This window comes from Thunnus maccoyii, chromosome 17 (genome assembly GCF_910596095.1).
Source record: "Thunnus maccoyii chromosome 17, fThuMac1.1, whole genome shotgun sequence".
In the NCBI taxonomy this organism is placed as follows: Eukaryota; Metazoa; Chordata; class Actinopteri; order Scombriformes; family Scombridae; genus Thunnus; species Thunnus maccoyii.
Window position 1 is genome coordinate 24,856,043 of NC_056549.1, and position 27,685 is coordinate 24,883,727.

Below are 27,685 nucleotides of genomic sequence, written 5' to 3' on the forward strand. Positions count from 1 at the left end.
AATTAATAAGAACTAATCAGAGAAACATGTCACAGTGTACATCTATATAAGATGTCAATGTCTATGTACAATAGAAGCCTGGGTTCAGATTGACATCAGCACTGCATAAAAAACCCTGATTTATTTCAGTGAGACCATGGCATAAATCTGTTGTCTCTCTTTAGGTAGGGAATCTTGCCCTTGAGTGAAAGTGTGGTTTCTCCAGTATGATTAACTATCTTTGGATCAAGTATACATTTGGATCAAGATCAAGTTCACGTATTTAACACATAAACTTAACAAGACCTAAGTAATCGACAATCAAGTTCAGTCCCAAATGAGGCTTGTTGGAAATATATAGTAACCAACAAAAATTAGCCACATTGTTGCCCAGTACCTCCAGCTTTAGATCTTTAGACCTATAATACTATAATACTTTCTCACAGATCATTTTTTAATGTGTTGACTATAAATGGTGCATATAGTAAATTTTATATAGTAATTTTTATGGGGTAGAATGAAAGGCCTTGACGAATAAGTTAAGCACGTTTACAAGTGACATTAGCATGATGTGTGTAGAATGTAAGACGAAAGCCCAGATTTCAGCATTATTTTCAATCATTAACAAATATAAAACTACACCAGGTGTTTTCCATCAGCTGTCAAGGATAAAACAGCTGTTGCGGCATCACTAATTATGGTGTGTCCAGAAGAACGTTCCTGAAAGTTTTAACCTTTGAAGGACAGTGTTTTCCCATGTGACCCAGTGTAGATTTTATCTTATTCCATAAAGCAATTTCCCATGATATTATGATTAACTTATAGAAGAGACTTGAATATTCAAATGAACTTTCAGATCCAGCACCGCAACGGTTTAAGTCTCATTAAGTTGAGGAAACTAAAAGAGCTTGGTGACAGTTATGGAAAGATTGTCTGCACGGTTCAAAGAAACCAACACTGAATGTAGATAAGAGGAGAAGGGACCTGAATCAACCATTAGCTAAACCTTTCCCTTTGATGGTCAATTATAACTTATCAGTGGTAACAAGACACAGGATTGCCCACCTTTGGATTTTTAAACAAGCCGAAGCATTGGAATGGGATAATAAGAGTGATATTTTAGCCTAAAGTCAATCCCTCCAGGATTGCAATTGTAATAACTAATGCAAATTCAAGAAATGTCTGCAATATCTGTAAGAGCTTACAATTTTGCTGAATTACCACAACTTTTCCACATGAACTGGATAAATCAACAGATCGCTTGTAATTTGGACCAATTGTCGCATTTTCCTGTCATGGTAACTTGCGCCATCGCAGCACGCTTTCGGCAAGGATTCAAGGATTCATTCAAGTGGAAGATGGACAAATCTCACCTGCCAAACATTTCTGTCATAGACTCTGCAAACAGTTCCCAAATGTTCCCAAATGAGGTTTATATTCAGTTAGTCAGAGACATACAAGTTGATGGATTGTTCAGACAGCAAAGATGGACATAATCTACCTCAAATATAAAAATGGGCATTTTAGAAATGAAACTATATTTTTATGTTAATGGCTTTATTTTAAAAGGCATTATTGACTGATTTTATTTGCTGCTAATGTTGACGTGAAAGTTTATTTAAATAACTTTGAGCCTATGATTCTCATGCTCAGAAAGGACATTTAAAACTTAGCACTGAAATATAGTTGTTTCTGTGATATGCGGTATTTTTTTTATCCAGGAAAGTGATTACATATGACTCTTCATTGGTAGTGGTTTTTTTAAAAACACATTATTTTTCCTTTGCTAGCAATTTTCCAAATTCCTGCAATTTTACCGCATAACACATAAAACATTGCAAATTGTATTGCAGTTTTTGAGAAAAGCCACTGCAAAATCAATAATCACAAAAAAGCTCAGCAAAATTCTGGAGAGACAGTTAAGTAAAGCTCCAAAGTAAGCTGCAATCATTAGCATATCCAGCTAACTAACTAGCTTACTACGTAAAGTGGTGAGCTACTACAGGGAAACACATTGTTACAAATACAAATAGGTAACAGTTGTGGGATTACTGGTTGCATTGACAAACGATGTGTAGTATTTCCTTATTGTCTGTAAACAAGGAAGCTATCAGAGTTTAGGGTAATGTTAGCAGCTGTCCCACTCTCCATTGAATATGAGGAAGTTTACACTCTAGCAAGCCCAGTCAGACTCAGATGAAGATGCAGCTCTCTTTTGCCTGTTGTTGTATACAACAGTCCTTTCGCAGATGCACAAACATACTGTACACTGTCAGCACAAATGCCTTAAAGTTGTTCAGTACATCAAAAATAAAGGATATTTTAAAAAAGGATGTTATTTATACAATCACAAGTGGTGACATGTCTTGTAGCAATTGGAACAAATTACTAATGTTGTCATTTTCTGATGAAAAAAGTTTCTTGCGTGTTTATTGTGACACACGGTTACACTTTGATAAATATGTGTGTATGTATGTATATACATATATAAATATATATATATATATATATATATATATATATATATACACACACACACAGCAGGGTCCAAAAGTCTGACACCACTTTCCCAAATACTCTCACTTTTCTCAAGCCATCCCAGGCCTAGTTTCAGAGAAGGCCCAATATATAAAATGAAGCTTTTTGGTTGTTTGTTTGTTTGTTTTTCTTTTTAGTGGAAACAGTGACCAAAATGAGTCACCTTCAGAGATACAATACTGCTGACAATCTAGGTCATTACTACAGGCTTGGAGGAAGGCCTGAAGTGCTTGGGTTAGGGTTAGGATTAGGATTAGGTAGGTTTGGTTTGATAGGGACTCAGATAACTACACAATGCAAAGACAATGATTCAAACAACACAGCAACTATGTAGTTTCAGTAATAACAAAGTCCATAGCAACTATCATAACAACAGCCGAAAGCCTGGAAAAAATCTTTGTAATAACTGACAAACTAAACATCATAAATTCACTGAACAAGGATTATGAAAATAAAATGCAAATTTCTCGCTAGAAGAGTCAGATGCCGCCTACACCTTCAGAAACTGCAACAGAGACTGCTACATAAGAACTGGGCTGTTCAGCCACAGCAGACGCTGCAACTCAACCACAGACTAATCCTTGGCACGCACTCCATTGTCTTGTGAGACAGAAGTAAGCCAACCATTTTGTTTTGTTTGTTTACATTGCTTTTATTGTTGAGTGTCTGTTTCCACTTTATTTCTTCTTGCTGTTTTCATGCTGTGTACTGTTATGCATTTTTATTATCAACAGTGTAGCACTTTAGAGTTGCTGTTTTGAATAGTGCTAAATAAATAAGGTTTACTTTTACTTACATGGAAAGAAAAATGCATATAAAACTTGGAGACCATGTGTCACATTTGTTTATGGGAGTATATGCCCTATTAAATTTTTAGTGTACCTAAAAGATCACCATGGTAAGCACTGTGTGAATACAAAAATGGGATTACAATATCTAAAATGCCCACCTAACCCCACACTGACCACCTGTCAGCTTCTTTTGGATGCCAAACAAACTGAAACATAAATCCTTCCTTGTATATACACAAGGAAGATCATTCATAGCACTCTATGATACAATCTGGCAACAGTCAGGTCACTTAACTTGCCTGACAGGTGTGTGACTCAGTCAAAGTATTCCAGGAAGTTGACTGGCATATTCACATGTTTAATTACAGTACTGGTTCATGTTCTGGTCTATACATCTTTGACATTCAGTAAAATGACCTTGCTGCCTTGACAAAAGCTGTTTTAGGAAGCCAGAAGTCAGTGAAAGGTAAATAAATACAAATATCTTTTTAAAAATGTATTCTTATCTTATATCATATAGATTGTTACTACTTATTAGGCAACCTGTACCGGAGCATGTTACATATGAAAGAGAAAACTACATATTTATGTATTTATGTAAAGGAGTGTTTTACACATTTATATTTAACCACTTTTACTGAAGAGATGGAAGCATTTGGGAGCTAATTGTGGATAAACTGGAATAACTGGAACATACTTTTTTCACATTATTCTTCATAAATACTAGAGATGTGTGCCTTTATAGCGGATTTTGTAAGAGAGACTTGTAAAAATGTAGTAACAGACAACATTGTGTTCTGCTATTGACTGTTGTCATTTTGCTGTGAATCTTAGTAATAAGTGTGGTCTCAAAATCTCACAGGAGCTGCAGATAAATGCTGAAAAACAGTTGTTGTTTTAGCGTGGTTAAAATGATTAAATGTCTAGGTGCTAGGTTCATTTAGAATATGGACAGAAAAGCCCAGTAGCATTTTTAGCAGTTTTAGCTTTTTAGGATGTCTAGTGCATGCATCATGTGGCTGAGACAAGTGGAACAGAGAGTAGCTTAAAATGTAGCCAAACTTCAGCTGACTTGGAATGTACATTTGAAAATTTGCTTTTCGAGCTTAAAGTTAACTCATCCTTAAACTAAATTCATGTTAATTATATGTTATTAAGTCAAGTCAATTTTATTTGTATTGTACTACTATTGTACTAAAAGCAGAAAGGTTTTACGTTTTCTTTTAAAAGTGAAAACAGTAGTGACCATCTGGTAGTTTGTTCCAGAGAGCAGGACCAAAGTAACTTAAAGCTCCCTCTGAACACCTGGATCTTATTCTGGGTATATTAGGAGTGTTAATCTGTAAATATCTCTTTATTAACTGGAAACAAGAGAACGTTTACTTTGTGCTGTGTTGACTGCAGCTAGGTTTAACTAAACTCCTGGTCCCGGGCCAGTTTACCACACAGGTTATCAATTAGCAGTAGTAGTAGGAGACTTTAGTCTTGAAAAGATCCTGTCTTTAAAGATGGATCTCTCAAACACAATTGAAATCATTTGGATTACTTTTACTGGGAAAAATTACATTAATTTCAACTAAGTCATATACACACTGTAATTTTGAGGCTTCTCATATTTATTTATTTGGATCCCCATTAGCCATTACCATGGTAGCAACTACTCTTCCTGGGGTCCACACATAAATGAAGGAAAGGTCCACAAAAGGTGATAATTTGGTTGAACTGCAGGAATGAAGACAATGAAAACAGTAAATAAATAAATAAATAAATAAATAAATGACAAGTTCAGAATATTTCAAGTCTGTCTTAAATCAACAGTCAGGAGCTCAAATGACCATCGAAACATGTTTTTCTTGCTGTAATCATTCCTCCTGTTCATAGTGACCATTAGAAGATCCCTTCATGATGCACTTACAATGTAAGTGATAGTGGCCAAATTCTACAGTCCTCCCTTTGGGCAAAAATGTATTTAAAAGTTTACTTGAAGCTAATACGAAGCTTCAGCATCCAAATTAGTCAAATCAAGTAGATATCTTTCAGCGTTACAGTCTTTTTAGTGCCAAAGTTCCTCTTTTTTTTACTTTACTTCCACTGCAGCTCAACAGGGAAACACTGTCTGAGCAAACACAAAGAGAGAATTTGATGCTAAAAAGACTGTAAATGTGGCAGATATCCACTTGATATGACTAACTCAGACTGCTGGAGCCTCATATAAGCCTCACATCAACTTTTAAATGCATGTTTGCACTAAATGACTGTGTGGACACACTGTGGATTTTGGCCTCCATCACTTACATTGAAAGTGAATTTGAAAGGGATCCTTTAATAGCCAGTATGAACAGGAGAAATGATTACAGTGTGGAAAACCTCTTTCACTGTTCCTATGGACACCTGACTGTTGTTTTAAAACACACTTGAAAAATTGTGAATGTGTCCTTTATAGTGATCAGAAACACCCTCTCATATGCAACAAATTGTAAATAACTTGCAGGAAGCAGTGCAATATTAAATGAAAATATTAATATAATAATAATTATCCTCTTTCATAAAAGGGCACTTTTCAAAAAACACAGTTCTTAACAAACTGAAAATATGGACAGAGATGAGATAAAACTGTAATCAAATAGAAATAAAATAAATAGAACGCACATTAAAATAGACAAGAAAATGGGATATAGGAGACAAAAAGGGCAAAGTATGCAAGTAAGTCTTTAAACAAGATTTAAAAGTATTAACAGAATCAACTATTCTATAATGATAGGTTAAGCTGTTCAAAAGTTTATGGGTCATACTTGCGGAGGCTCTGTCCCCTTTTAATTAGAGTTTAGTTTGAGGGCACTATTCTGATGACATAAGACATAATAAACAATTCCAGGAAGTAAATTAAAGAGTGTGGTCTAGACCTGCTCCATGTGCAAAGTGCCCTGAGATGACCTTTGTTGTGATGTGGCGCTATGTAAATAAAGTTGAATGGAATTGGATTGAATTCTGAAACAAACTGGGAGCCAGTGTAATGAGGCTAAAATAGCAATGTGAGCGACTGTCTGGCAGGAGAGTTTTAACAAGTTGGAGTGGATCAATTAGTAACATCATTCCAACTAAGACTTTATTAAGACTTTCTCAGTATCATGAGGTAAATGGAAATATGACTGAACCCAAGGGCGTAGGTTTGGTTTGGTAGTGACGTTTGTTGTCAGGCAGCCAAAATAAACAGAAATAAAGAGCCAGACTCTACTTTAATGAATATGTATGTGATGATTTGCGAACATCAATATTTTTTGTTCTGGGGAGAATTTACAGCATCTTTTGGAGGTGATCGCAATGGAAATTAGTGAATTAAAATGATGGTTTGACATAAACAAATTATCATTAAATATAAACAAAATAAAGATTATGCTGTTTGGAAACTGTAAAACAAACTCATATAGTCTTACTTACGCATGTAAGTGATAATAGACAACGTTAACATAGAAAGAGTATATGACAATACATTTCTGGGTGTGATATTACAATTTACTTCTGGGTAACATACAAAAAATGCTCTTCGACAGAGAGGGGTTTTATAATTTTAGAGGAAAGTTTCATTCAAAAAAACATTGTGTTCGTACCACTTTGAACAGTATGTGTATTTCAATTTGTGGGGTAAGTTTGTGGAATGGTTTGTACATAGAACTCAAGCAAAATTTGGGTTGTACATAATAGCATTGGGGTAGTTGGTTGTGAGTTGTATATATGATAAATATTGACTTAATTGTTTGAGTTATGGAGAAGAGGTAGGACCATATAGGTGTATACTTCTTCCTACTCCTTTTCATGTAATACATGTAATACTTATGTATGTTGTTTATTTATGTTTATGAGAATTTGTTTATTTAGTCTGAAGTATATGTTTTCTGATCATTTTATTTGTTATTCTTGTTTTATTTTTGTTTTTTTACTTATTTGTTACATGTTTGAAATGAACATAAACATACTTTCCTAAAATAGGATTTTTCATGATCTTGTCTGTAATATTAAACAGACACTTTTACATTTTAACTTATTGAGATAAATCTGAGACTAAAATTAATATTTAAAAATTGACATGATATTCTTTAAAATATGTATATATATTTATATGTAATGACATGTAGGTCATGTGCTCTGTTGATAATTGGCAGCTGTGGCTCAAGAGGTAGAGTGGGTCGTCGACTAATCGGAAGACTGGCATTTCGATTCCCACATGTCAAAGTATCCTTTGGCAAGACACTGAACCCCAAATTACTGAATGTGTGTGGGAATGATTAGATCCTACTGTGTTGCAGGTTCACACTTTGCATGGCAGTCCCCACCATCAGTATATGTGTATGAATGGGTGAATGTAGCTTGTAGTGTAAAGCTTTGAGTGGTCAGAAGACTAGAAAGGCACTATATAAATGCAGTCCATTTACCATTTACCATTTTAAACCTCACTTGAGATTCTGTAGCTCTGCCCTTCTTTCAGCTTGTGAATTTGGGCAAACACAACTCAGGACACTTCTGCTTGTATTATTTATGCCTCAAACTTTCACTATGACATCAGAGCTCACCTGACAGGCTGCAGCTCACCTGTCTGTGTGTCTCTGTGCTGCTCAGGCTGCTGCTGACAGGATTTTGATAATAAAATGATGCCTGACATTCACAAACAAAACAGTTAGATAAGCTGTGACTAATTTAGCTTATACATAACACCCATGTCATAATGATCCATATACAACTTGACTCTGCTCCTGATGCACTCATGGAAAAGGGGATGGATGGGTTTATATAAATGTATTTATTGCTCCTAATAATGTAATAGAGGATTAATGTATGTATTGATTACAGAACATTCTTAATTTAGGGGCAATTAGGCAACACTTAACCTACCATTCATACCCGAATCTATACCTGTGACTGAACCAGTTTTGTGATGTGACTAAAACACAGTCCTATGTCAGAGAATAGAATCCTAAACTCTTGCAAACAGACATTATGGCTAGATAAGGAAGGACTGAGGAACTGTTTTGACTATCTGAGTAGCAATGACTATTATCTCATTTTTGTTGACATTTAGCTTGGATAAGGTCAAGACATCAGGACTATTTAAAACAATGTCTCAACACATCAATATATGTTAATCTATTTTAAAAAGACACTTGTCTAAAACAAGACTTAATCTCTTTCTGGGAAACCAGCTGTTAGTCATATACTGCACACACACATAAAGGCAGTGCATTAGTGGCCAGTAATGTGATACGTTCCCCATGTTTAACGTCACATACTGCAAACTTTACTGTAGCTGCAAATCTAATTTCTAGTGATAGGCGTCAGTGTCATGTTGACACACACATTGAGAGAAAGAAAGAAAAAGTGGTTCACATAGACAAAGAAATAGTTCCTATAGCCGATAGTTAGATGAGAAGATTGATACCCTTGTTTGCAAGCGATCAAGCTAGCACCAGGAGATGGTTAGCTTGGCTTAGCATAAAGACTGGAAACAGGGGAACACAACTAGCCTTGCTCTGTCCAAAGATAACAAAGTTTACCTACCAGCACTTCCAAAGCTCACTAATAAATGCATTGTGTGCTGTTTGTTTAATCTTAAAAAAAAAATTTTTTAAGAAGTCTTTATGCTAAGATAAGCTTTTAGGGGAAGTTTCACATTTATCACACAGACAATAGATTGAAAGCAAATTTGTTTCTGTGCTGATATGTTGAACAATAAAGCCTGATAGAGGTTATATAAATGGAATGCCAGCAGGCCCTCAAACCTGAATAACAACCATGACTTTTCAAACCAGTAATCAGGAAGCTACTGCATGTTTAAATTGTGGACTTCCTTAAAGCATTTCGAGCAAAGCTTGAACCAGCATAAGATCCATGTACCAGCATAACTTTATATAACACCTTGTAGATTCAATACATCAAAATGTACAAGATTTTTTTTTACTATTAATACCTAAAAGGAATAAATGTATACATCACACCTGATTGACTGAATAATGAGAAATTGTTGTGTTGATTTTCCCTCTAGTTGGGATGGCATTACCAAAGGCAGTAGGGTACATGATCGTTCTTCTGGTTGTATGCTATGGTCTGGAGAATCAGGGATACAGGAAGTCTCTGAAAGTATTCTTTGAGGTAAGAATAAGAATTTATACCATGAGATACTGCAAGTGGTGTGATTTGATTGCATCACTAAACATTTTAAAGATAATATTGTAGTATGACTGATCAATAGTGAATTTGTATGAAGTTACAGTTGTTCTATGTAGGCAGCAATAAGGCTTACTGTGTTGATGCAGCTGATAATGAAAAACTGCAGAATTGAACTAATCAGATACAATTATTTTTCCAGGAATGGATGGGTACAAAACCGTCAAACAATAATGCAAGAGAAAAAAGAGCGAGTGAGTCACATTTTTTTATAGTATCAATAGATTGTATCAATTTTTAGTGAGAAGTCTATTGTTGAAGATCCCCTCCAGACATATTTAAACATACATACTGTGCTTTGAATAACAATTTGCCTTATATGGTTTTTGCACAAAGAAAAAGTCAGCAAATAAATATGCAAACTCTGCATATACATCATTCAGAGTGAAGCTCTGAACATCCAAGTTGAGGAACAAGAAGCAGGGGGACTTGAACTATTTACATCATCTACGTCTGTGTGCTCATTAAAGCAAAAATAATACTGACAACCGAATTTGTCCTGTATTGTCACTGAAGTATGATCTATCAATTCACTATACTGAGTATGTCTGTTTCATGTCTTCACAGTTACCTCAAATTCCTCTGAATATGTACTCCAAGCGGTTATGACCCTCTCTGACCTTGACAGTCTCAGATTGTTTTTGGACACACTTTCTCTTCCATTGCTAATCAACAGCACAGCTGAAATTACCAGCATTAACACCACAACAGGTATGATGTCCTTCCATTTTGGTGGAAAGTTCCAAAGTTAAATATACCTTATCCCTAACAGTAAACATTTCATTGAACCTTAATGCCGTGTGCTGCCATTTGTTCCTATAGTGTGCTCATCAAATGTGACGGGATACCAGTGCAGATGTGAGGAGAGCTTTGCTTGGTCATATAACAGCTGCATTAACCATGGAGCATGCGATGCCATCATTGGTGACACATGTGGATGCATCAATGACCTTCCAGCTGATGACCAGTACTGTCGGCTAAACACCAGTCGAGCAGGTAGACTCAAGTGGTGTTTGCAACACAACCAGAAGAGACAATCGCTCATTCTATGTCATTTTATCATGCACTTAGGAAAAACATACATGTTGATTCAATGTTCATCAATAAATAAGTAACTTTTCTTTGCTCAAATACTGTTAAGAACAATTTTAAGGTATACGAGTATTACTTTTATATGATACTTTATACTTATACTTTGGAAACTGTACTTTCTACTCCACTACATTAATTTATTCATTGTACATACAGCTGTAGCTAATAGTTACTTACACATTCAGATACATTAAGGATCTGAATACTTCCATTCCACCATTCATTATTTGTAATCCTGCTGCAATAGAGTCTAAATGAGGCCAAACTCTATCAGCTAAAGAAATGACTCTACTTAGGCTGAATTTAAATAGACCAGCAATCACAATTACCATGATTTATAGATTTATTATTGAAATATTATTCTGGACACTGTTGATGGACTTAATCTCACCACTCATCAAAAATAAGGTTGGCTATAAATCAGGAACATTGGTGGGTAAATGTTTATTGTCTTCTATCAGTTTTTTAGGGCAATTTCCTCTTTTGGCCATCAAATCCCAAATCCAAATGCTCTGTTTGTGGCTATTTTATTGGCTGAAAGCATTTTAGTTTTAAGATTTTGATTTTTGCTTGAATGAGGAGCTTGCAGTCTTCTTCCATCCTTCCATTTTCAATCTTCCATTTTTGGCAAGAGGGTAAGAGTGAAGTTAATTCAATTCTCTGGTGAAAGGCAAGACAAACATGTGATTGCTTCTGCAATCATGTAACAAGGAACCAGTGACAAAAAACTAAATGCTTCCTCACATTCTTTGGCATGAACTTTAATCAGATACGTAGTTGATTAAGGTCTTAAGAAAACATCTGTTACATCCAGACAGATAAAACTTCTACCATGTTTTTAGTAAGTGCATACTACAGCATTGAGTGAAAAGGTTACGACAGTTTTGCTTCATCCTAAAAGCCACCTCTTGGTAGGAGTAAAATCAAGTTTTGCTTTGCACTAATAAAGTACAATATATTGCTTAGTTGTAGTGTAAAATATTAACATATAAGAGACATTTAAAAGCCTCTTCTATTGTCTAGCTCTTAGAGTTATCTGCTATAGAAACAGCACTTAATGTCTTCCATATACAGTATGTAACTGAAAATATAAAAATGCATTTAATTTTCATAAATGTGCTTCTGTTTTATTTTGTTTTTTTACAGTGACACCAACACCATCACCATCACCTACATCATCACTTGGTATGACACATGAAATGTAGAGATTGAAGCTTTGTGTGTTTCTGAAGATTACACTGGTACTGAAAAAACTGAGAAAAGTGCACAGCTCTTGAACTATCTGTTGCAACAAACAGCTATTTCAGTGGTTTGGAAATACATATATTTTTCTTTAGGCTCATACAGCCTCAAGCCATAGACATACATAGACCTTGTAAACTCCCAATTCAAGCACCAACTGAAAAGTTAGCCAAAAAGTTTCAATTCATGTCATGATGACTGTATTACAGTGTTGTGAATATAGTTCTATGATGGTGATAGACTCTCCTGTTCTCCCCCACAGACCCGGTGAAAATGGATTTAGTCCTTGACTTGCGCATTCCAGTCTCCAGTGTGCCATCAAATTTCATTGATATATTAAGGAACACAAGTTACATCTTTCCACACAACATCACTCAGTCTTTAACAGTAATAAGTCTAAATTTGACCACAGGTAAGAATTACTGTTAATTTGAATAGCTGATTCAATGCTGTTTTATTGAATTGTGTATAATTTGACTACTGTGGCATGAATTTCTTTAAAGTCTGTTATCCAAACTCCACCGGAGGACTGCAGTGTCAGTGTGAGGAGCAGTTTGGTTGGTCGTGTGACAAGTGTAACACCTATGGCACATGCAGCAATACCACCACTCAAACCTGTGACTGCATAAACAGCGTTCCTTCTGATGGACAGTTCTGTGAATCGCTCACAAGTAAGCATGGATAGTGTTTGCATAGATAGTGTTTAGCAGTTCCTATTAAAGTTGTTGAAAGTGAAAGACAACAAAAAAATATCTGACATATCTGCCTCACTACCCAGCATGTATTTACATATATTTGCTTATGATTATGTTTAGTCATCCATTGAACATGATGCTATATCTAAATTTATGTGATGTTGATTATTATTTAAAGTATACTGTTTTCCTGGGAAAAAACTGGAATAATAATTGAATCTCTGATGTTGCTCCACAGGTATCACGCCATGTCCGACCCCAAGTACTGGTATGAGAAAAAAGTTTGTTTGTATTTTGTAGTAACTGAAGACACTTAGAGTTTATTCAAGGAAGCAGGTTTAACAAACTCTGAGCCTAACTCTGACCTCTGAGTTGATGAAACCCAAGATGGGAAACTCTGAGTTTTATGTTCCAGAACAGCCAATCAGAGTCAGTTCAATCACCTCTGAGTATGTTCACTGTGAGATAAGAGTGTGCATGGTGAATGAAAAAAAAACTGTCACTAATGGAGCTCCGATACTACGATTCATTCACATTACCTATGATTGTAACTTCACTGTCCAGTCCAGTAGCCTAATATTGAGTTTGGTGATTTGCAGTTGAAGTTAGAACTAGTACATTTTCATTATACAGTATTTCAAATAAAGTACTTTGGCCAGAAAATTTAGACATCAGCATTGAAATGCTGTCAAAACCCATTAAGACCTGCAGCCTATTAAAAAACTCACTTTCAAACTACATTTAGTCCAGTTTTAAAATCTTAAATGCGACTGGACTCCCCATGCAGCTGCATTAACCATGGAGCCTGTGATGCCATCATTGGTGACACATCTGGATCCGTACTGCACAAAACGGCTATTTATTCACTGAATTAAAATGTGCTATATCGGGATAGGTATCGTTATCTGGATATGAGATTTTGGTCATATCGCCCAGTCCTAATGTGGATGCATTAATGACCTCCAGCTGATGACCAGTACTGTCGGCTAAACACCAGTCGAGCAGGTAGACTTAAGTGGTGTTTATAACACAACCAGAAGAGACGATCACTCATTCTATGTCATTTTATCATGCACTGAGGAAAAAGCACACGTTGATTCAGTGTTCATCAGTAAATAAGTGACTTTTTTTTGCTCAAATACTGCTGATAAGAACAATTTTAAGGTTTACAAGTATTACTTTTATATATATATATGCCTATACTTGAGAAACTGTACTTTCTACTCCACTACATTAATTTTTTTCATTGTACATACAGCTGTAGTTAATAGTTACTTACACATTCAGATACGTTTGTTAAGGATCTGAATACTTCCATTCCACCATTCATTATTTGTAATCCTGCTGCAATAGAGTCTAAATGAGGCCAAACTCTATCAGCTAAAGAAATGACTCTACTTAGGCTGAATTTAAATAGACCAGCAATCACAATTACCATGATTTATAGATTTATTATTGAAATATTATTCTGGACACTGTTGATGGACTTAATCTCACCACTCATCAAAAATAAGGTTGGCTATAAATCAGGAACATTGGTGGGTAAATGTTTATTGTCTTCTATCAGTTTTTTAGGGCAATTTCCTCTTTTGGCCATCAAATCCCAAATCCAAATGCTCTGTTTGTGGCTATTTTATTGGCTGAAAGCATTTTAGTTTTAATTTTTTGATTTTGATTTTTGCTTGAATGAGGAGCTTGCAGTCTTCTTCCATTCTTCCATTTTCAATCTTCCATTTTTGGCAAGAGGGTAAGAGTGAAGTTAATTCAATTCTCTGGTGAAAGGCAAGACAAACATGTGATTGCTTCTGCAATCATGTAACAAGGAACCAGTGACAAAAAACTAAATGCTTCCTCACATTCTTTGGCATGAACTTTAATCAGATACGTAGTTGATTAAGGTCTTAAGAAAACATCTGTTACATCCAGACAGATAAAACTTCTACCGTGTTTTTTAGTAAATGAATGAAAAGGTTACAACAGTTTTGCTTCATCCTAAAAGCCACCTTTTGGTAGGAGTAAAATCAAGTTTTGCTTTGCACTAATAAAGTACAATATATTGCTTAGTTGTAGTGTAAAATATTAACATATAAGAGACATTTAAAAGCCTCTTCTATTGTCTAGCTCTTAGAGTTATCTGCTATAGAAACAGCACTTAATGTCTTCCATATACAGTATGTAACTGAAAATATAAAAATGCATTTAATTTTCATAAATGTGCTTCTGTTTTATTTTGTTTTTTTACAGTGACACCAACACCATCACCATCACCTACATCATCACTTGGTATGACACATGAAATGTAGAGATTGAAGCTTTGTGTGTTTCTGAAGATTACACTAGTACTGAAAAAACTGAGAAAAGTGCACAGCTCTTGAACTATCTGTTGCAACAAACAGCTATTTCAGTGGTTTGGAAATACATATATTTTTCTTTAGGCTCATACAGCCTCAAGCCATAGACATACATAGACCTTGTAAACTCCCAATTCAAGCACCAACTGAAAAGTTAGCCAAAAAGTTTCAATTCATGTCATGATGACTGTATTACAGTGTTGTGAATATAGTTCTATGATGGTGATAGACTCTCCTGTTCTCCCCCACAGACCCGGTGAAAATGGATTTAGTCCTTGACTTGCGCATTCCAGTCTCCAGTGTGCCATCAAATTTCATTGATATATTAAGGAACACAAGTTACATCTTTCCACACAACATCACTCAGTCTTTAACAGTAATAAGTCTAAATTTGACCACAGGTAAGAATTACTGTTAATTTGAATAGCTGATTCAATGCTGTTTTATTGAATTGTGTATAATTTGACTACTGTGGCATGAATTTCTTTAAAGTCTGTTATCCAAACTCCACCGGAGGACTGCAGTGTCAGTGTGAGGAGCAGTTTGGTTGGTCGTGTGACAAGTGTAACACCTATGGCACATGCAGCAATACCACCACTCAAACCTGTGACTGCATAAACAGCGTTCCTTCTGATGGACAGTTCTGTGAATCGCTCACAAGTAAGCATGGATAGTGTTTGCATAGATAGTGTTTAGCAGTTCCTATTAAAGTTGTTGAAAGTGAAAGACAACAAAAAAATATCTGACATATCTGCCTCACTACCCAGCATGTATTTACATATATTTGCTTTTGATTATGTTTAGTCATCCATTGAACATGAGGCTATATCTAAATTTATGTGATGTTGATTATTATTTAAAGTATACTGTTTTCCTGGGAAAAAACTGGAATAATAATTGAATCTCTGATGTTGCTCCACAGGTATCACGCCATGTCCGACCCCAAGTACTGGTATGAGAAAAAGTTTGCTTGTATTTTGTAGTAACTGAAGACACTTAGAGTTTATTCAAGGAAGCAGGTTTAACAAACTCTGAGCCTAACTCTGACCTCTGAGTTGATGAAACCCAAGATGGGAAACTCTGAGTTTTATGTTCCAGAACAGCCAATCAGAGTCAGTTCAATCACCTCTGAATATGTTCGCTGTGAGATAAAAAAAAAAGACAATGTCTACATTTGATTGTGAGTTGAGGGTGAGTTCAGGCTGTGTAATATCTGAATGTGAGGTCACAGATCGCTGTATAAAGAGATGACTGCACATAAAGGTCTGACATTAATAAAAGTGATCTTTCAATAACTAGTATTTAAGTGGGATTTTAAATCTCCCTCCTCTTGATGTCAACCCCTGCTGGTTAATGTGTTTTGAATATGCGCTTTATCAACTATAACAATGAGGAAACAAAAAACTTTGCCTGACAGCTGCTTCAGGCTCTACAGGACAGAAGAGACAGATAGAAACTCAGGGTTTGTCAAAGAATAATAATAATAATGATGATAATAAACTTTATTTATATAGCACTTTTCAAAAACAATTTTACTAAGTGCTTCACAGACATAAAGAGAGAAAATAACTAGTGCAATTGCAAATTAGAAAAATTAGAATAAGTTCAATGCAATCAACAAATAGATAATAGACAATGGGGGCCGAGAGCAACAGCTGGTCTGCTGGGGTCCGTTTCACAAAGCAGGTTCAACAAACTCTGAGTCTAATCCTGAACTCTGAGTTGATCTACTCTGAGATAAGAAACTCTAAGTTTCCGGTTCCAGAACAGCTGATTTGAGTCAGTTTAATCAACTCGGAGTAGTTTCACCTGGAGTTAAGCGCGTGCACCACAACTATAAAAAGCCAGCATCAATTGAGCCCCGATTCAACGAGTCACCATGGCAACGGGGAAGAGGAGGGCTGCGTTTTTCGCCCCACTAGGGCTAGAAATCTTAATTCGCTCATACGGCGAGTTTGAGCATGTTTTCAGAAAGAAGTGCAACACAAAAAGTAAAACCTCGATAATAATCTCATGGGGGAACCTCATTTTGATCATGTTTTACATTGTAAAGTAAATATTAAGTGGCTGTTTGACTGAGCAGCTGTTTTATCCCCAACATAATGCTGGTTTCACACACATAGGCCTAAATGTCTTCTCATCTACATCATGTTCTGTTAAATAATTAAGCCTATTTAAACTAACACAGACTAACACAACTACTCAGCCAACAGAAAGAAGGCAGATGTCCGTAAAACGGGTGGTGGTCCAGCACCGCCACCTCTAACGGAGGCAGAGGAGCTGGCCATAAGCCAGACTATAGGAAGGCCAGTGGCTGGCTCCGACATTGTACAAAAAACTTCCGTTTGCAAAGAAACGCAGCGCAACACACAGTATCTGCTGGGATGTAAGAGCATGACTACGATTGGTAATGTTGCAAATGTAAGGACGGATTAGGTTGTGTATGTAGATGATGGTCTGTGACGTGAAACGGTACCGCTCAAAAAGATAATTGTCTGGAAATGCTAGAACATCTATGCGCAGTTTGATAACCATCTCTCAACGAATATTTAATTCTCTGCGCAGTAATGCTGCACCTTCATCCACGGGATCGTTATCAAAAGGACATGCCATGTTAGTGAAAAAGTCGCCACTTACTGTGCCTAATGGACTTCTAATATACTGACTCTGATTTTTTTAATGATTTTTTTAAATGATAGACGGCAGAACTAGGCTACGCCAAAACTCGCCTGCTGACTGAATGAATGAGGAAATCAAATGGAGTGTGAGGCTCTGAAAGAGGGCGGAGACTGAGAGAAACTCGAGGTTCATTGAGAAAAACCTGGTCCCGACCAGGTTAGGTTCATAGAGTCTGTTACTACGGTAACTGACCGAGAGCTTAAGTTACCCCTCTCTCTGAAACAAGCTAGAGTTATCCCTCTTTCTCTGGTTTGACTTACCTCCCTTTTTGAAACGGAAAACTCAGAGTTTCCCTCATTTCAGGGTTAACAAACTCTGAGTTTTCACTAAACCCGCTTTGTGAAACGGACCCCTGTTCAGCTCACTGGCAGATCAAAGAAGACCTATCAGGAAGCAGGTTAGCTTCACAGAGTCAGTTACCACAGTAACTGGCCCAGAATTTAAATCATCTCTAAACCTGGAACGGATTCCCACATCTAACAACCTTAGAGTTTTCACTAAACCCACTTTCTGGAATAAACCCCTGTTAGAAAATAAACAAGCATTTATTGGCATTTAATGATGCCTAGTGTTGCTTTTTTTTTTTTTAACAGCAATAACGACAACACCAGCAATGACGACAACACAACCAATGACGACAACACCACCAATGACGACGACAACACAAATGACGACGACAACGATGCCAGTGAGCATGACAACAACGCCAGTGATGACAACAGCACCCATGACAACACCAATGACGATGACAACACCAATGATGACGACAACAATGCCAGTGAACACGACGACAACGCTGATGACGACAACACCAATGACGACGACAACAACGCCAGTGAACACGACAACACCGCTGATGACGACGACAACACCAATGACGACGACAACAACGGCAAAGAACACGACAACACCGCTGATGACGACGACAACACCAATGACGACGACAACAACTGCAAAGAACACGACAACACCGCTGATGACGACGACAACACCAATGACAACAACAACAATGGCAGTGAACACGACAAAAATGCCAGTGACGCAAACAACAATGCCAGAGAAGACGACAACAACACCAATGATGACAACAACAAAACAAATGACTACAACAACAACAAAACAAATGACTACAACAACAACAACAACAACCACAACAACAGAGGGTATTACACATTACATGTAGAGAGTGAAGTTATGTATTTCACAGGATACTGCATTTTTGTGATAACAATTGTCTCTGTTGTAGTGAGACAATTGTCACTTACCATGGACATGGATTTTAACGATGAATTCAATAATGAAGAGAACGAAGTTTACATCGATACCAATCAAGCTGTAAGTCTTAATGTGTCTTCTGTGTCATTCAGTTTTGTCACGACGTTGATGCAATGAGTGTATGTAATATTTCATCTTGATTTCATTGTACAGACAATAACAAGCAGACTGTGTTCTGTCTCTAACAGATTCAAGAACAATGTATGAAGTTCATCACAAATCTAATATCAGCAACAATAATTAGGTTCAGGTAAGTTGATTCTTTTGATTTTACTCCTTCTTAAATCAGTTTAGGAAATGACATACTTTTCTACTGAGAGTTTGACAGTTTTTAAGCATGCTATATTAGCATAGTGTCAGAGTAATTATTATTATTTTATTTAATTTGTAGAAGAGTGGTGGCACTGAAGTCTAGACGCCTCAGTCTGATATTTTGGGGGAATAGTTAGGGTGTGCATTTTCATTTTGGCCTAGTAATGTTCACTCACTCATTCCAAGTCAGAAGTGTGTTTCAAGCTTACATTGCCTTTGAGCAACAGATCTTAACTGAGCATTAACCAATAACCATACAGTATTCAAGACCCGTTTGTATGTAGATAGTTGACAGCAAGTTTCCAGAGCAGATATAATGTGGTCTTAAATGGATAATATGATACCTGCTGGTGGTTTATTGGGATCCATTTCTACATTACAGGGCCGGAAGCACCATCGCTGAATATTCTGTCAGAGCACCTGCTTTTAATAACGCGGAAATTGAAGACGTAAAAACAGGGATATTCGCAGATCTGGGAGAAAAATACCCTATGATATATGAGAGTAAGACAGTTTTACACATTTTTGAAAATAATTTAAGAGCCTTTTTTTATTATTGTCATATTACCATCATTTGCCATATCTGGAAAATCATTGTGAATAGAAGATTGTCTAATAATTGTCTGACCTTTGTGTTCATTTTTAAAGGCACAGAATCCTTAACGTTTTCATCTTCTGAAGTATTTTCTGGGGAAAGCGTGACTTTGACATGTGGCCCTCCACCACCGAATCTCAATTTAGGTAGCGACTGGATTGCGGAGTGGAGACGTGACAACAACTTAATACGCTCAGATGATGAACACAGCTTTTCAAATAATAATGGACAGGCCACACTAACTGTGTCAAAATCCTTTGCCACTGACAATGGTAAGAAAAACTGTAGATCTGCGACAGTGCAATTGGCGATTTGTATTCCTACATCATTTACACATTTCTCTCTGATGTCTTAAATCAACACTGTCACTACTTTCAATGTTTAGCCTGACCTACCAACAAAATATATGTGGTCATGGTTAAGGATTTTGACCAAAGAAGAAATGGTTTTACTCCACCTGGCTATAGTGAAGTATAAGGCTGAAATAGCGTCATAGAAGTGGTAACCTTTATTTTTGCACCAGTCTCTCAGGACAAAACTGAAAGTTAAAAGTGAAAAAAATGTAAGTGGAGAGGGGCAGAGAAATGATTTTTCTACTGACAGAAGCCTCAATAGACCATGATGCAGTGCAGCCTGTAGACGTTGCATTTTGAACAGTAGGAACAATTACAAAATTCTCCAAAGTTTACAGCACAAAATATTTTTGAAATTGTAGAAGCATTTTTTTTTCCACTATGTAACAACTTATATGCTGACTGAGCTTGACACCTGATGGTGGTGTCATCCCATATATTTTCATACCTTAATTTATGATCACCTTTAATTTCAGGACGTTATGAATGTAAGCTGAAGAAAGGCAATTTGGCTTTCCGACAGAAATCCAAAGGAACATTTACAGTCAAAGAGACACCTGTGATCCAAGTGAAGCCAATCAGAAGAAAGGTTAAGTGTAAGGTTGACGACAAAGTGTCACTGCAGTGCTCTGTCCAAAGCCCTTACAAGGTTAAGTTTCAAGACACGCCTGATACAGGTAAACCTGAAACAAACAAGCACCAAAAGACAGATCAGCTATTGTGAAATAATTTGTTAAATAATTTAGTTCTGCAATAACTGTTTGAAAAAATGTATGTGCCTATTGATTATTTTAAATGAATTACTCTCCTACTTTCTCCAAATTGAGTGCTGTTCTTTGTTTTTATGTTTAGGCTCAAGAAGGAATATCACCCATAACTTCACAATCCCCGACTGTGAAAACCTGGATAGGACATTCATTTGTCAAGTGGAAAACTATCCACAATTTAACAAAAATATAAAACTGGATTTGTCCACAGGGAGTAAGTATTGATCCAGACGTTACAGAGCATTTAATACAATTCAGTTTTAGATTTTTTTTTTCCTGTACCAGTGCAGAGGTAATTATCTACCTCTTTCTCTCCAGACTTTGACTGTAGTGATGATGAGTTTGGTGCTGGAAATGATGGTGACACGAGTGAAGTTCCCTGCGGACAGGACAGGGTGGGAGAGAAGACAGCAGTTTGTAGAAAAAATGAGGGTCAATGGGTAGAGCAACAAGACACGTGCATCCTATTACCGGTTCAGCAGCTGTTCGAGCAGTCTGAGGTGACACCAAATGATTACTCTCTTAGGGCCTTAGGGCATTCAGGGGTGGCAAGAGAAATTACAAATTTGAATTAAAATTATGTAAGATAATTATGATTATTTGTTCAAAGTCAACCTACCATACATATGTAGACCTTACGTTTTTATGTGTTAATTATTTTGTAAAACTACAACGTCAAGAATGAACTTTCACACTTAAACACACTTGTATTTACTGTATAAGCATTATTTATTGATATTTGCAAATCTTTGGTGAGGGTGATCCTGTTTAATAGTTTAAAAACATGTAACCATTATAATAACTGGATCCATGCTTTTAAAAGAATGTATATGTACAGTACTGCAAAACACACAAAGCTGTCCATTATGTTCCAAATTTAAAGTTACTATAGGCAGTTACTATAGGTTTTTTTGATTCTGATTTCTTTTTACTTTGGCACCATCTGATGGTAACGTCTGTGTACAATTTATACACAGGTGGCCTGTAACTTCATTAGTTGTTCAAATCACCCAACATTGCAGCAGAATTGATCAGGATCTAACAATAATTGACCTTCTAGGAAACAGTCAATAACAATGATTGATTGTAATATTAGTTACTATAGTTCTTCCCTCATTGCAGAGATCTATCATTCTCTATGTTTAGGAATTTCACTGTTTTCTGAAACACAAATGCAGCTAAAGGATGCATCTGTCACTGACAGCACATTTGGAGTGATACAGAATATTAATTAACATTTGGGAGGATGTACAGCACCAGTCAAAAATTTTGACACATTTTCCCATTCACTGAATGAGAAAATGTGTCCAAACTTTTGACTGGTACTGTTTATCTGTGTTTTGAGACCTCTCTGTTCTTTGTATACTGTAGGTGGACTTTTTAAAGATAACCTGACATCTCTCCTCCCGCAGTATTTAATCTGCTTCTTTTAAAGGGGATGAGAGGAGCTCAAATGATTCATGAGTCATTATTTAAGCCTACCAGAGGATAATGTATTACTCCTTATAATAATGTCTTCAGCCTCACTTCCACACTTTATGTGTGGAAGTGTGCCAGGAATGTGCAACTGCCAATGACCAAATCTCAGCAGGATTGTTTGATTTCTATACAAACAAAAACTCTGCTGTGTGAATAAATTTAAAAATACTATAAGTGAATACAAAACATGCACTTAGTAACTTTAATTTGAACCTTAAATTATTGTGTAATTCTAATGTATTTTACTTTTAAATCTCACAGTCCTTGAATAACAATTCGCTGCCAGGATTCTTGGAGCAACTCAGCAATGTCACTAGTGTCTTCACGGCGGAAGTGGTTGAATCTCCCAATGACATTAATGCCATTGTTGACATACTCAACAATGTAGCAACCTTAACATCATCATCACACATCACAATAACTAAAGATTTAATGGAGGTATGTGTATTAGTCAGCTGAGGGTTACACCTGTCCAAAACAATTCATGTTAATAAAAAATATTTACTGCATTTCATCTAATTTAATCATCTAACATCTTTCCTTTCAATTTAGGATGTTCTATTAACTGCAGGTGTCCTCACCACAGATGAGGCAAAACGTTCATGGGACAATCTAAACACAAACACACCCACCACAACCAGTACAGTAAGAAGAAGTAACAGCTCCGAAGCTCAAAGTGCCAGCTCAACATTTTTGTTCTCTATTGAGACTATAACAAAAGCCCTTGCCAATGACTCTTTTGACATTGTAACACCCTCTATTCTCTTGAACAAAACTGCAGTCACAGGCACTTTCAATGCCGACTTTAATTCTTCAGTGGTGGTAGACATACCTGATGGAGGAAGCAATAATATCACTGTGATTACATTTGCCTCTATGGATAATGTACTCCCTGCAAGAGACGAAAACAATTCAACCTTCAACGTCATCAATGGGAGAGTCGTACTTCTTCAGTCCGGTGACACCATCAATAATGTTTCATTCACATTTGATATCATAAATAAGACTATAGGGAACCCTCAGTGTGTTTTCTGGAACTTCAGCCTCTTCAATGGTCTCGGAGGATGGGACAATGAGGGCTGCGAGTTGGTATCCGATGGTAATGAAACCGTCACCTGCAACTGCAACCATCTGACCTCGTTCTCTATGCTAATGTCACCCAGCATTCCAAAGGACCCTGTGTTGGATTTTATAAGCTTCATTGGTGTTGGCATATCCATGGGTTCCTTGGTTATATGCCTCATCATTGAAGCTGTCATATGGAGAAAAATAAGGAGGAACAACACATCATACTTGCGCCATGTTTCCATTGTTAACATCGCAATGTCTCTCCTGATTGCAAATATTTGGTTTATTATTGGGGCCGCCATTTCAGATGCAAAGGAGGAAAACCCACCAGCCTGTAATGCAGCTACATTTTTTATCCATGTTTTCTACTTATCCCTGTTCTTCTGGATGTTAGCCTCAGGTCTGCTGTTGCTCTACCGCACAGTCAGTGTCTTTGATGATGGTTTGACTAGAAAGTCTATGTTGGCTATTGGATTCTCTCTAGGCTATGGGGCACCACTAATTATCGCAACCATAACTATAGCTGTAACTGCACCCAAAGAAGCATACATCCGAGGAACGGGGGTCTGCTGGCTCAACTGGGACGAGTCCAAAGCTCTGCTGGCATTTGTGATCCCTGCGCTGCTAATAGTCCTGATAAACCTCATGATCCTGCTTGTGGTGATATACAAAATGTTGAGGAGAAGGGCAATATCTGCACAGGCAGATGAGAGACATGTTCTGGTGGTTATTGCTAGGAGCTTGGCTGTCCTCACACCATTTTTTGGATTAACTTGGGGACTGGGAGTCGGAACCATGACCAACCCAAACAACAAAGGAATCCATATTTCATTTGCATTCTTCAATTCACTGCAGGTACAAATACAGTAGTTACTAATTATGTTTTGTATGTTATACTGTGTAACTTTAAATTATTTGACTGACTTTTGAACAATTAGTTTGCTTTTTGTCACTGAACCCCTCTTAGCTGTGCTACTCTGTGTCTTTATAAAGGGTTTCTTCATATTGGTTTTTGGAACACTGTTGGATAAAAAGGTATGTATGTCTAAACATTTAATATGTTATTATTCACATATGTTAATATGTGAAAGACAGCAAAGACTCTAGAGTGAGTAATGAAACAAATCCTAGGATGTTTCGGCTACCGTCATGATTTTTCAAACAAAAATCTGCACAATTAGCAACAAAAATCGCACTGCATTACAAAAAATGCAGGTAGCTGCTAGCTGGTTGTGTTGTCACACGTACTAGTGGAAAGGTCAAATACGATTCAGAAAGGCCATTTTGAATAATCAATTAATTTGTTTAAAGGTTTATGAGACACCAAAACATGGTTTACAATTCTATGAGACAGGACTTAACTCTGTAATGCTGTAATAGCAAAAAGCTTTTTATCCTCTGTCTTGATAAGGAGAGATAAATATTAGAGTTACATTGTTCATGTTACAAAGTAATCTACCAGGGATATGTGCTTGCAGGTATTAGACTAGCCAACACAATTCTTCTAACTGATCACTAATAATTTAAACGAGAATTAAGTACACCCTTAATCAACCATCTCCTATACCAGTGTGAATTGCAATAATGCTACTGCAGAACGTTCTCCTACCCAAGTCAAGCTTCCACATCTTTAAGTCATAGTTTCCTGTAATAATCATAAACAGTAATAATGAAATTAAATGGTATTTCAGCATACAGTAATACTACTGTCAGAGGCTTGCTTGATAGCTCATGTGTTAGCACTTGTTGCTAGCTGTATTTATCCCTCTCTCACTGAGCTATTTCTGATGAAAGTAAATTGGTGATAGTGGTGTGTTTGGAACCTAGAACATTGGTAACAGTTCCTACCTCATATAACTACATAAAATAATACTCATTTTCCCTTTTAAACATGTTTTCATTTAGATAAATCTATTTGTATTTTAAAGCAGAGTGCTAACTTTTGCATATTAACTTTTCAGGTGCGGTCAGAAATTGCAATTAAGTCACAATTTTCCAGTGGAACCAGTGGAACAAAGGTAAGAGCAGTTTTCTTAATCATGTCATTTTTTGTAAGCAGGTCATCAGTCCCTTTTCAAATATTGTGGCAATTCATGTTTTCGCCTTTATTCTTGATATTAGACCACCAGCGCTGGAATCTCATCATCAAGTGGATTGGGCTTTTTCCGGAACTGGAAAAAAGGAAAAGGTATAACAACAGTTGAGAAAAGAAGGACAGAATAAAAAAACAAAGCCTTGATTTCTAAATGCTAGTGAGTTTTTATTTGCCTCTTTAGCAACTTATAGTCTATCAATAGTACTTCCACCACTTTAGTCCAGACAGAAATATCTCAACAACAATTTGATGGCTTATCATTAAATTTTGCACAGACATTCATATTCCTCAGAGAACAAATTCAAACAACTTTGGTAATCACTTGACTTTTCATCTAGTGCCCTCAAGATGTCAACATTTTCATAAGACTGAGCTTTATGGTTAGTGCTATTCAGCAAATGTTAGCATGCTAACACACTGAACTAAGATGGGGACTGTGCTTGACATTAAAAGAGTACTGACCTGATTAAGCATTGTACTCCTATGATTTTGTCAGCGTCAGGATAGACAGTTTTTTCATTATCAGTATCAAAAGCATTGTAAAACCAGGAATATCGTCTTTTTATGCCATGGATTTTTCATCCTCGTCAAAACCTGGTGCCAACAGTTCAGTTGGAGATTTGGTTGTATTATTGTTATACTGTAGCGGCTAATGTAGCCTCAAGCGCCTAACCGAGGTCACTGCTTTCACACAAGACCTGTAAACTTTTGTCACTTTGGTCACTGCAGTTACCCTGTAAATACTAAATATCAGCATGTTCACATGATCATTGTGAGCATGTTAGCATTCTGACCTTACCATTTAAAAGTACAGCCTCTTCTTTTAGTATCAGTTGTTTTGTTTTGCCACTGACTGAATCATATTGTTTTGTCACTGTTTTTTCAGATGGTTACAATACGTCGTCCAATGCCTCCGGTGCATCTCAGTCCTTCATCAACACTTGATCTGTACACAACACAAAAGATATTTTTGAATATTGCACGCTGTATGTTGGATGTATATTAATTGTATTGTAGTAGTAATTGCATTTAAGTAACTATTTTCTTTCTTTTTTATTGTTTTTGGCAACAATCATGAAGTTATATGTACTTCCTATGAAGAGCACTTGCAGAGGATAGATTTTATATCTGATGTCATAAAAAAAGTGAATGGAACTATGATTATTAAATTGTTGTGTGTGTGCATGTGTCCGTGTGTGTTTGCTCACAGGAAGAGGCAAAGGCATATCAATAGATTCCTTTTAGATACTCATTCAAAACATAAGAAATGCTTTGTTTGACCATTTTTGACATTTAAAAGTATTCATCAGATCATTTTCAAACATCAAAATGGCCACAAAGTCGATGCAAAAGGGCTCTCGTTTTGCTTTACTTTGACAACTAAATCAGTTAGACATGACAAGACTGTCTTAAACAGATCAGTGAACTTGTTTACTCAGGGGGTGCATCATAATGACAAATTGACTTAGACAGGGCAAAAGAGTACCAGGAATTACACAGGTAAAGTATCAAAATCAGCTCTAGAGCCCTTTTTCACACCAGACATTTTGAGCTGTCATTGCAGGAAAGGTACGTGTTACTAATAACGTGACAGTGAGCCAGCATGCGCAGCGCCAGGACCCTGAAACTGAAGCAGCTAAATGGAATCCACACATAAATTATTTACACCTGTGCTTTTCTTACTGTGACATGTCAAAAAGTCTTCCATGAAAAAGTCCTATTGATTCAGTTTGTTTTACACATAAAAGTTGTCACGATGAGTAGCAGGAACAGAGACCTAAGGTGAAGCGGGTCTGAAGAGAACTCTTTATTTGGAGTGAGCAGCATAAATGAAAGCTGACGGAACAGCAAACAGGAGTGCAGGCAGGCATCTAAACAGAACAAAACAGAGGATCCAACAGAGACTGAACAGAAAACCAGGGCTAAAATTGGAAATTTTTGTATCGTAAAATACAAACTGAGCTAATGAGCAAATGGGGAACAGGTGACTGGACACAAGGGCAGGCTGGGAGCTGATAGGCTGAGGGAAACACAGGGAGCAGGGCAGGACTGATGAGACTGATACAGGACAGGTGTGGGGAAGACAAAGAGCAGGATAGGGCTAACAAGGGTAATGCAGGTCAGGTGAGAGGAAGAGCACATGAACACAGGAGGAGTG

General features: G+C 36.7%; 1 protein-coding gene and 1 long non-coding RNA gene across 4 annotated transcripts; one reads left to right on the forward strand and one right to left on the reverse strand.

Moving 5' to 3' along the window:
- The first annotated feature begins 2,924 nt into the window (after positions 1-2,924).
- LOC121881800 (adhesion G protein-coupled receptor F5-like) lies at positions 2,925-26,675 on the forward strand. 3 transcript variants are annotated; one of them, XM_042389529.1, is made up of 27 exons: positions 2,925-3,131; positions 9,343-9,449; positions 9,667-9,718; positions 10,092-10,235; positions 10,347-10,520; positions 11,763-11,801; positions 12,121-12,270; positions 12,362-12,529; positions 12,792-12,821; positions 14,798-14,836; positions 15,156-15,305; positions 15,397-15,564; positions 15,827-15,856; positions 18,177-18,746; positions 18,830-18,918; positions 19,047-19,108; positions 19,553-19,674; positions 19,819-20,037; positions 20,595-20,795; positions 20,971-21,099; positions 21,204-21,385; positions 22,626-22,802; positions 22,917-24,287; positions 24,426-24,467; positions 25,394-25,450; positions 25,554-25,620; positions 26,414-26,675. In XM_042389529.1, the coding sequence occupies exons 2-27, from the start codon at positions 9,348-9,350 to the stop codon at positions 26,470-26,472; spliced, it is 4,593 nt and encodes a 1,530-aa protein (XP_042245463.1). In that variant the 5' UTR covers positions 2,925-3,131; positions 9,343-9,347; the 3' UTR covers positions 26,473-26,675. The 3 variants fall into 3 exon arrangements, with proteins under 3 accessions (XP_042245463.1, XP_042245462.1, XP_042245464.1); XM_042389528.1 differs by having other exon boundaries at positions 25,394-25,620; XM_042389530.1 differs by lacking the exons at positions 2,925-3,131; positions 9,343-9,449; positions 9,667-9,718; ... (4 more) ...; positions 12,362-12,529; positions 12,792-12,821 and adding an exon at positions 13,473-13,558 and having other exon boundaries at positions 25,394-25,620.
- On the reverse strand, positions 25,516-27,674 carry LOC121881801. Its single transcript, XR_006091912.1, has 3 exons — positions 27,305-27,674; positions 26,327-26,473; positions 25,516-25,603 (listed from the first exon to the last, which is right to left on the reverse strand). It is a non-coding gene; the product is annotated as an uncharacterized LOC121881801 (long non-coding RNA).
- Positions 27,675-27,685: the final 11 nt, after the last annotated feature.